Source organism: Beta vulgaris, chromosome 4 (genome assembly GCF_026745355.1).
Source record: "Beta vulgaris subsp. vulgaris cultivar EL10 chromosome 4, EL10.2, whole genome shotgun sequence".
In the NCBI taxonomy this organism is placed as follows: Eukaryota; Viridiplantae; Streptophyta; class Magnoliopsida; order Caryophyllales; family Amaranthaceae; genus Beta; species Beta vulgaris.
In genome coordinates, this window is record NC_079205.1 from 5980887 (window position 1) to 5992306 (window position 11420).

At 34.7% G+C, this 11420-nt stretch overlaps 1 protein-coding gene across 1 annotated transcript; it reads left to right on the plus strand.

The window, feature by feature from the left end:
- The first annotated feature begins 993 nt into the window (after positions 1–993).
- LOC104907074 (polyubiquitin) lies at positions 994–3095 on the plus strand. The gene is made up of 2 exons (XM_010695939.4): positions 994–1152; positions 1719–3095. Exon 2 carries the CDS (start codon positions 1719–1721, stop codon positions 2862–2864), a length of 1146 nt encoding a protein of 381 aa, XP_010694241.3. The 5' UTR covers positions 994–1152; the 3' UTR covers positions 2865–3095.
- Positions 3096–11420: the final 8325 nt, after the last annotated feature.

Here is an 11420-nt window from a genome sequence, read left to right on the forward strand (position 1 = left end):
CGAAACCGACATTGCATTCGTTTCACTACTATCTCTTCCATCAATATTATAGTTGGGTTTGAAATAATTTGAACATTTTTCATAAATAGATTAATTATTTGGTTGTGCAATTTTGATATATCTAGGTAAAATTAAGTTTATGAAACATGGGTCAAGAAATACATGCCATAAGTTTATTTAGTTTACGTATGTATGCACATTGCACGCTTGGAAAACGAGTCAAGCAACCCATTTAATAAATACATCGAGTTAGAATTGAGTGTTTTTAACCCATTTAGTAAACAAGTCGGGTAAAGATTGAGAGTTTTCAACCCATTTAGAGGTCGTTGTTTGGTTCAATGTATGGAATGAAAGTGAATGGAAACAAATAGAGGAGAGGAATGATAACAAAAACGGTTATCTTTATTATGTGTTTGGTTCAAGTCATGTAATGTAAATAGAATGGTAATCATTACCACCAAATAATGCTTTTTGTTACTTTAGTGGCAGTGGCAGGGAAAGGTAATAAATTGAAAGAGTCCATTACCACAAAATAATGGATATGGATTGATAAGAAGTTGAACAAAAAATAAAAGAATCGATAATTAATTCCGCTTCTTGGAGCCCAAAAATCATGAACTATCTTAGCAATGAAGTTGACACGACACAACTTCTTTACCATCTAATAACGACTTCGTCGTAACTAATAATGTCTTGGTCTAATAGTTAAAATTGAAGTGCTGTGAACGATAGATCACAGATTCGAATCTCCCCTCCTCATTCTTGTACTTTATACTGACTTCGTGGCTCATATGAATAAGAAAAATAACGACTGCGTCGTCCACCTCCACTAATCTAGACAGTTAGATTAAACCCTCACCATAAATCTTGTAGGTAGCACGTACTATATAATTTCCCAAGTTCGGGAAGTCGTGAGAATCTCCGTCTTAGTTGAACCGCCTCAAAAGCAAAGAAAAGTAGCTTTACCCGTGAGGGCTAGGTCAAGACACGTCATACATCACACGTGTCAAACGATGATTGGTAAACTAGAGATAATTGTCTTAATTAAGTCGGTCAAACAAGTCTTTAAATACAGCCTCTTCCCTTCATTGGTTTCTCATCCTTCATTTGAACATAAACAATCATTCATTATTCTCTCTATTCTCTTTCAAGGTAAATCCCTAATTTCCTTTTCTCTCTTCTCAATTTTCTTCACAAATTTTCATCTGATTTGTTTGTAAGATAACAACATAATTAGCATAAGATTGATTTTATCTATGAAATTCGTTTGGAATTTTGTTATTTTCGATCTTCAATTTCTCAGGATTTTGATTTTTAGTCGCTTTATTCGACAAAAAATTTAATCAAATTTGTGTTTTTCATTTCATATTGATCTTTCTTGTGTTGTTGGAATACAGATCTGATCATCGTTACAATTTCTAAACTTTAGGTTTGAAAATTCGCCATAATTTCTCGCACTTTTGCAGTCGATTGATTTTTAATTCGGAAAAATTAGGGTTCAAGATCTCGCCATAGATTTTCACAATTCTGCAATCCGATTAATTTTCGATTTGGAATAATCTAGGGTTAAAAATCTTGCCACAATTTATCGCAATTCTCTAATCGATTAATTTCTGAATAGGTTAATCTAGGGTTAAAGATCTCGTCAACAAATTTCAAAATTTTGCAAATTGTTGTTTTGATTTATGATTTCTGATCCTTTTCTTTCGATTTTGTAGATGCAAATCTTCGTGAAAACCCTTACCGGCAAGACCATAACTCTCGAGGTTGAGAGTTCCGACACCATCGACAACGTAAAGGCAAAGATCCAAGACAAGGAAGGAATTCCTCCAGACCAACAACGTTTAATCTTCGCCGGAAAACAACTAGAAGACGGCCGAACTCTCGCCGACTACAACATCCAAAAGGAGTCAACTCTCCATCTTGTCCTCCGTTTAAGAGGAGGTATGCAGATCTTCGTCAAGACTCTTACTGGCAAGACAATTACCCTTGAAGTCGAAAGTTCCGATACTATCGACAACGTCAAGGCCAAAATTCAAGACAAGGAAGGCATTCCACCAGATCAGCAAAGGCTGATCTTCGCTGGAAAGCAGCTCGAAGACGGGCGAACCCTCGCCGATTACAATATCCAGAAGGAGTCAACTCTCCACCTTGTGCTCCGTCTTAGGGGTGGTATGCAAATCTTTGTGAAGACTCTCACCGGGAAGACGATTACTTTGGAAGTTGAAAGCTCGGATACGATCGACAATGTTAAGGCTAAGATTCAGGACAAGGAAGGTATTCCTCCAGACCAGCAGAGGTTGATCTTTGCTGGTAAGCAGCTCGAAGATGGCCGTACTTTGGCTGATTACAATATCCAGAAGGAATCGACCCTTCACTTGGTTCTCCGTTTGAGGGGAGGTATGCAGATTTTTGTCAAGACATTGACTGGCAAGACTATCACCTTGGAGGTGGAGAGTTCCGATACTATCGACAATGTCAAGGCGAAAATCCAGGATAAGGAAGGTATTCCCCCAGATCAGCAGAGGTTGATCTTCGCTGGTAAGCAGCTTGAGGATGGAAGAACTTTGGCTGACTACAACATCCAGAAGGAGTCTACTCTTCATTTGGTGCTTCGTTTGAGGGGTGGTATGCAGATTTTTGTGAAGACCTTGACCGGGAAGACCATCACTTTGGAGGTTGAGAGCTCGGACACAATCGACAATGTCAAGGCGAAGATTCAGGATAAGGAGGGTATCCCACCTGACCAGCAGAGGTTGATCTTTGCTGGGAAACAACTTGAGGATGGACGTACTTTGGCTGATTATAACATTCAGAAGGAGTCCACTCTTCACCTTGTCCTCCGTCTTCGTGGTGGTTTCTAAGCTTGTGGTGGTTCGTCGTTGGTTGTTGGCCTTGGAACAATGGCTTTGTTGGGTGTTTATCCCCCTATAATCTGTGAATTCATCTATCATCTAGTTTATGTTGAACAATTTTAATTTCAGTTGGTTATCAAATGTTGGTTATCAAATGTTGGTTTTATATCGTCGTATGTCTGTTGGGTTACTATGAACTATTAAGGTTCAGTTGTGAATAATATTCTCTGTTTGTGTCTACTTTGTTCTCCTTTTGTTGCAACTATGTTTTTAATGTTTCACTTTATCTTCCTGATTTCTAAGTGGCATTATCATGCTTCATGCCTTGCCTTGTGGAGTTGTGGAGTATGTTTGATTATATTCTCCAGAATGATATTGCTCAGCTTATTGTTACCTAACTTTTTGTCTGGCTTTTTATGCTTGTTGATTGTAGATAAAGGGAACAAAATTTGTGTTCACATAGTATGCACACATTTTGTGTTTGCAGATTGTGTGCCATTTATCTTGCTACACTCTTGTTTATGGTTTTTTTTTGGTTGTATACTCTGTTCTCATTTGTGGTTTCACCTAAAACAAATGTGATGATTTTGGCAAGGGGGTGCATCTCTGTTTTTCTGGTTGTTTTTTTTTTTTTTTTTTTGATGACCTTGAGTGATGGTGGTGTTGATGTATGCGAGGAGTCGAGGACTGATGCTTTTGCACATATGTTGTGTCTATTGTTCTGGCTTGTATGCACTGTTACGGTATGTCTTGTGAGCTATTTTGAAGTATATTTGTAATTGAACATTGATCTGAGAGTTCGGGCTGGTGCATCTTCCATTACTACCAATGTTACAGCATTGTAGGAGTTCCGTTAGTGTGTTGCTGATCCCTTTTGATATCTTTGAAATGTGATTCATAACATAAATGCCGATGGGGAAGGAAAGATATTTACTGTTGAATCTAAATGTGAAGAGATGCTATGAGCCTAATCCATTTTGGGTAAGCCTCACCTTTGCTCATAAGCTTTATGAGTCCCACTGCTGAAAATTGAGTGCATTGAGATTTCACTTTAAATAAGTCGTCTCTAGTGTATGCTGATTTTTGAGCTGATCTGAAATTTTGAAATCAAACAATGGACTATAATTTCTGCAGTACTTTGATTACTGTTAAACTTACAGGAGCTAAGGAAGAAAATATAATCGAAGGGATTTTGTGGCTTCTGATCTAATGTTCTCTTTTATTAGAGTAGTTATCTTTGCCCTTCTGATGTTACTTGCAGACCCTGGAGTGTAGACCAAAAGTTTTCAACTCGGTATGTTATAACCAACATCATACAGATTTATTCTCGGTGTGCCTACTCTGTCTAGCTTGCTGCTTGCTTAATAACTTGTATAACAGTTATGGTGCTTGGAATGTACAAAAAGAAGTTTGATGCAGTTCCTGTTGTCACTAACTTGGTGTGAATTTATTTTCGCTGCGCTTACTCTCTTTGTTCATGTATAATCACTTGCAAAAATTTGGTCCGTCTTCTCTGTACTGTTTGGTAAGTTCTCTTGTATGGAATTTGATTGTAGATCAGCTTTTGGAACTGTGTGCTGCACTCCTTTCCCTCATGCTGCACTCCTCTCCCTCAAAATAAATACGATCATTTCTTTTGGCATTGCTGAAGAGAAATTATTTGAAAAATTGGCTTGCAAGCAAGCTTGTCCGTTTATTAGGACGGGTTATGAACAATTAGTTAAGTCTGCATAAAGTTTGGACTAGACATGTTAGGCTCGTTGGACAAAAATTTAAAATTAGGTCCGTTGGACAAATCATCAAAAGTTAGGCCTGTTTTACAACTCGTCCAAGTTCGCAAAATAATCACCTCTGTTTGTATGGTGTAATTTAGGCTTGGTACTTTTAGCGACCCAGTATTAATTCTATTCTAACTTTTGGTTGATGTTTGCACTTTAGCGAGGTCGGTTCTCATTACTGTGCTTAGTACTTTTCTTGCCTGTTATTTGAGCTGTTCAGTAGAAACTCTACTTGGTTCTGAGGTGATTACTAGGAAACAGGGAGCTCTGAGCTGTTCGAGTTGTGTCTTACTTCCTTTACCCCCGAAGAGAGTAATTAGTTCTCTCATTCTATTTTTTGAGGTTGCTGAGATATAGTGATTCAAAATTTGTCAGAATACATTGTGGATTTTGACGCTGTATTTTGTGCATTATGTGTCACTAGGCTAGCCTAGAGATTTGTGTAAGGCTAGAGATTTGTGTAAGGACGTGCATGTAGGAGTAACCCATTACCTTTTAGGTGGAATTGCCACAACATGGGCGTTCTTCTTAGCAAGAATTATTGCAGTAGGATAATGGCTAGGAGGATTTGAAAGGCATTATGGCATCAAGATTTTCAAGGTTTAGCTAAGGCTTAACTCAAGATCTCACTACTCGTCATATTTGGTTTGTTATTGCTACTGCATATGACTTCGAGAGTCATGATGATATTACTAAAGAACGTCTTTATCAGAATATTTTTGATTCTCACTTTGGGCAATTAGTAATTATTTTTCTGTGGACTTTCGGAATCTGTTTCATGCAGCTTGGCAAGGAAATTTTGCCATTTTCCTATTGGATCAGTTTATTGTAAGTTCTTCATGTAGTTATCTCGGACTAATTCCTTCTCTGAAGTTGAAATAGATTACAAGGCAATATTATTTTTCAACTTGATGTGATAGGAAAACAGTTCTTTCATCTTATAATTGTTGATATTCTTTTTAGGTTTTCCATAATCTTTCTGGACGTATGACCTTGTGGTTTGTGAGGCTCGACCGATTGTAGGAATGATGATGTGAATATGAGTTTGATTTTCCAAGATCTTGGCATATTAAGTATTTGTGGTAGATGTTTTTATGGTTGATATATGTCTTTGATTTTTCCAGATGTAGAACTTTGCATTTTATGTATTCATGGTAGATGTTTGTGTGGTTGTTGTTTGCCTGTGTATGTGTTACTGAAATTAATTTATTAAATCTGAAGGTTTGAAGCTTTTTTTGTGGGTTTGATGGTAGAGAGCTGTTGATTATATTTAATAGGTAATACAGACACGGATCGAAGGCACTAATTGATTCCAGGTTAAAAGGATATTTGAGTTGCATAGATTGCTGATTGACTATTTTTTTAGTGAGTCACATTATAAGCTTTGATGTGAGATTTACTTTTTTCTATCGTTTGTTTACCTAGTGAATAGATGACCCATTTTAAATTAAAATTAGTTGATTATAACTTAGCATCAAAAATTATTTTTTAACTGTTTGTGTCTAGCGGGTTATCTACCCACTCAAGTATTTTTCCGCAGGATGAATTAATTTATCTACTGTTTTTTTAATGTTGTTTTCCCCTCGTAATATACTCCCTCCGTTTTTTTTAAGATGTAACATATTGACTTTGGGCACTATTCATCAAATACACTTTGACCACTCATTGTTATTTATGCATAAGAAAAAATATAGTCATGTGGGATCTTGTTTGATTCGTCACGTAAACAATTTTTACTTTTATACAATTGGAGATATTATCGGTCAAAGTTGTGCCTCGGCAAATATGAAAAATCAAATGTTACATCTAAAAAAACGGAGGGAGTAATCTTTAACTAATGTGCCTTTGCTTAGCAAAGTGTTGTATTAATGAAATTTTGTGGTGTACTGCATACTCGGCAAGTTAGGGGGTAAGAACCAAGGAGTATGCTGAGAAGCGTTGGTGAATGTTCTGAGAACCCGGGCTGTCGCCTGTCTTTGATATCCAAATTATTCCCCACACGGTTACACTAGCGCGGGGGTAAGTGAATTATGATATCTGGGTCAAACAATTATTGTCTATTTGTGTTGATTCATAAGTATATAGTATGCAATAGTAATATGTTTGCTAACTTTCCTATCAAAAACAAAATTATGTTTGCAAACTCTTCCACTAAGAATTAGAAGTTTTAGACCTATTCTTTTCAATAAAAGGAGCTTAGGATATATGACAAGGTCGACTTAATTAGGATTTAAAATAGAGTTATGTATCAATGGATGTCATTAATGTTTTACCTATATTTAAAAATTTCTACTTGACATGTGACTATCTATGAAGATAAGTTTTTAGTATATTATTAGAAGAACTAATGGGATTAGTAGAAAATTTATTGTTAGGTTGGATATAGTAAATGTATCGGGCGAGAAGTTGTTCTGTTAAAGTTGTCAAATTTTTTTTCATGTTTTTGGTGAATTTACTCCCTTCTTATTATTTTTCTTTCGAAACAAAATGGGTAATAAATGCTAGATTGACAGTTGATAAATTATGGCTTGATTAACTATGATGAGAATAGAAATAGTGTTGCTCCATTTATGTGTGTGGTGGTGGCAATAGGAAAATTTAGTTGTGCTTGAGTTACTTAAGGGGAAAAATTGTTATTTTTTCTTTTATGATGATTATTGGCTCTTACATGTGATACGTTTATGAGTTAATGAATGTCTCAATTTGCTATGTAGTCTTACATCTCTTATTTCTTCTCATGAACAACATCGTATGTAAACTTGATACATCTATTATTACTGAAGACAATTTTATATCAAAACGGATTGAGTAATCTTGTATCTCGATATACACACAAGATATTTATGATTTTATCAAACGTAATTATTTAAAATATTTATAATATTGTATACAATGTAATAAGTACATTATAATTATGTGCCATGGAAAAAAAATAAAGAGATCCATTTTTTCCCATCTTTTTTGTGTGCAAAGATGTCTATATGGTCGTGCATAAGTTTACACACTTGTGGTGCAAATTCACCATACTTTAAAGAAAGCATCTCTTTAATTAGTCTGTTTAGTCTAAGGTAATTCCTCATTGGTTTAATTAGTCTGTGTTGCACTCTCATTTGGGCCACACTCCCACATCAACGTCCACTATCAAAAATCAATAGAAAGGAAGCGCGTTTAACATTGTATTTGTATATACCACAAAAGTACAATTAGACTCGGACTAATTTCTCATTGATTCATCGTAATTTTCAAGAACTAACCACATCATCCAACTAGACAACTAGCTTAATCCACAAGTAGTGTTTTAATATTACTAGTCTAAGGTAATAATAATTTTATTTTCTTAAGACTAGCATACTTGCCTACTTGGTTGGACGTTAAGGAACTGTAGTATAATTTTTCTCACCTATTTCCTTTATCTTAGAGAAATTATCTACCCCCTTGATAGATAGTACTATATAGATTGTCCATTGAATTTTATGGATAAATGTGATACTTACTCATTACTTACATGGACTGAGTTTATTAAAGATCACTTAATTACGACATCTATAAAAAATCGAAGGGACGTTCATTTTACCTACATACTTCCTTTGTTTCAAAATAGTTGCACCGTTTGCTTTTTCATGTTTGTTAATACGCTTTTTTAAACGTTAATTTCTCTAATTGCGTATAAGTAAAAATTATAAAAAGTTGATATTTAAAATCCTCGTATTGAGACGAATTTAACAAGATCCCACCCGACTATGTTTTTTCTTATATAATGGTGAGGGAAGACTTGTCAAAGTTGGTTCATGAATAGTGACTAAAAGCCAAATGGTGCAACTATTTTAAACCAGAGGAAGTATATTTTACAAGTGTAACATTTGGTTATTCTTATTATAAATTAAAACAAAATATATTTATTTTTTTGTTAAAAGAAAATTAGAAATTAAAATGTTGCATCGGTTTCAAATCTTTCAATAATGCAAAATTTCAAAATATTAGAACTTTTCAAAAACTTTTCATTATTTAATTATTAAAAATATAAATAATTTAAATATAAGCGTGAAAGTTAAAATGTTACATGTAAATAAGTCTACAAAATACATTTATGTTCTAAAAAATCCTATCTATAAATATTATTACTCCTACAGTCCTCCTATTTAGAACCACACTTTTATCACATTAAATCGAACCTTGTTCCCACCATTTTTCAGCTCAGTCCAATCATTTTCAACCTTTACATCAACCCTTCTCTCCCCTCTCCTCTTACATTCAAAAAAAAAAACCACTTTTCAATCACCGGAAAACCACTCATAAACCCCACAAAAACCACCCTGAAAAACTGAAAACAGCTCTATTAATTTTCATGGCAGAAGAAGAAAGTAGTTGTTGCAGATGTTGCATAAGTTTCATATTCACTTCAGGTTTAACAGCTCTATTTTTATGGCTAAGTTTACGCCCATCAAACCCAACTTGTTCCATTGAAAACTTTGATGTTTTTATCCTCAACAAAACTGCAAATTCCACCTTCAAAAACAACCATACTATACTCTATGATTTGAAGCTTAACAACAAAGGTAATAAAGATAAGGGTATTTACTATGATACCCTTAACTTAACTTTTTATTATAAGCCTAATCTTACCTTAATTAATACCCTTGGAAATGCCACTTATGTCCCTTTCTATCAAGGGTATGGTAAGAACACTCATCGTAAAGGAAGCATTGATGCTAGAGGGGTAAAATGGGAAAATGCTACTGCAACGACGGCTGTGTTTAGGGTGGAGCTTAATACATTAGTGAGGTTTAAGATTGTGTTTTGGAAGACTAAACGACATCGTTTGGATTTGAAAGCTGATTTATTAGTCAATGAACAAGGGAGTTTGATAAAGAGGAAGAAGAAAAAAGGGATTAAGCTAACTTCAGGAGTTGGGAATAGTATGAGTTGTAGTAAGTTTTTGTTGTTGGGTGTTTTGGGTGTGTTGATTTTTATTCATTTTTGGTGAGTTTTAATACTTTTTGTTAGATTTGATTTGTCAATTATTGTTATTTGTACCTCCATTGTGCAATATAGTAACAGGATATCTATTCGTTACAATTTCATACATTAAGATTGTATATTTGTATTAGGGATATGTAGGGTCGTCTTGGATATTTATGGAGCTCTGTTTTATAATGAAAATCATGCCCTTTCTTTTTTCTTAATGAGAGAAAAGAACCGCAATTTTTCACAAAATTAATACTAATTGATAGATTAATTTATTATTGATAATTATGAAAAAGTTTTGATGACAATATTAAAGTTAAAGATATAAAAGGTTGAATTTTTAGTGAAAGAGATTGAGCAAGATGATAGGGGATAGCGTGAATATATGGAGTACTGGAGTGTTTGACGTTTATATAAAGTATGATAATTTTGAAATTGGGACTTTTCAAATAAAACCAAACAATTTTAGATTGAGGCCATGTGCGAAGTGGCTCTTTGTACACCTGCAACTACAAACCCTGGGTATATCGACCAACCAGGCAACCAGTCCTTTTCATAGTTATTTATGAATAGGAAGTAATATTTTTCTTCAACTAGCATTTTCCTTTGCGAATGCATCTCGGTCAAAACTCAATATATTCACTTCTATAAAATTGTATCTTGGATTTCTTTAGTTGTAATATTTTCTATTTCGGATAATTCTGTATAGTTGCAACTAACAATATGGAAGTACAATAATCAAAATTAACGTAATATTTGAGATTAAATCCTTATTTATATGTTTGAAAAAAATTATAAAAACATAACATTATGTATAGTATTGTTTAAATATATCTAATGATATGGTGGCCAAAATATCCAATAAATTAAATTGTTGAGTCACTTGAGTGGGTCAAATATTCTAAATCTCTTTCTCTCTCCATCTCGATAATATCTATCTATTATACTCTTAAAAAAATTGGATAATATCTATCTATTATACTCTTAAAAAAATTGAATGATGGGTCTACAAAAGAATTATTTTTAACGGTTTTTTCACCAAATACCCCCTAAAGTTTCTTAATATTCACCTGGTACCCTCGCGTTTTCCAATATTCACCAGGTATCCCTGAGGTTTGGAAAAATTCTTGAAATACCCTTACCGTTAAGTTTCCGTCACATTCTTAATTCACCATTTACCTCACTGGTTTGTGAGAATTTAAGATTCGACAATTGCCAACATTTTCACTTGTATTTCATTTCTCTCGCTACAACTCACCACTGTTACTACTTACTACCAATCACCCATGAATTCCAATTGAAATTAACCTCTTTGAAGTTTTTGCAAAACTTTAGCCAAATTGGAAGCAACCTTATGAATAAAGTGTTGTTACTAGATAATTCAGTCTAGATTCTCTCCTCACACTAACACAATGAGCTAAGGAAGCTTGGTCTTCTACAACCATACACCCACGAAAACAAGGGATGAGGAAAGGAAATGGGGTTCTTGTGTTGGTGGCGACAGAAGGCGACAAGAGGGAGGTTGTAGGGAGTGTTGTAGTGCTGTCAGCAAAGAGGAGAGAGAGTGGGGCGAGGGTGAGAGAAATAGCAAGGGAAAGCAGCGAGATTAAAAGGAGGGAGATGACTGCTGGGAGCCAATTTTGGTGGCGCTGGCAGAGCTCGCCAGTGGCGATCGAGCGGTGGAGCAATGGTGGATGTTGTGGTGGTTGCTATGATACCGAAACAGAGGATGATGAAGATAGGAGTTTTTAACTCATTTTTATTGGAATTAGTTTCTGAATGTTAGGTTGTTGTTTGTGATGTAAATTTTGTTTATTCTTCC

Excerpts from the sequence above, each read along its gene's own strand:
- LOC104907074 (XM_010695939.4), top strand. The coding sequence starts at position 1,719 with ATGCAAATCTTCGTGAAAACCCTTACCGGCAAGACCATAACTCTCGAG.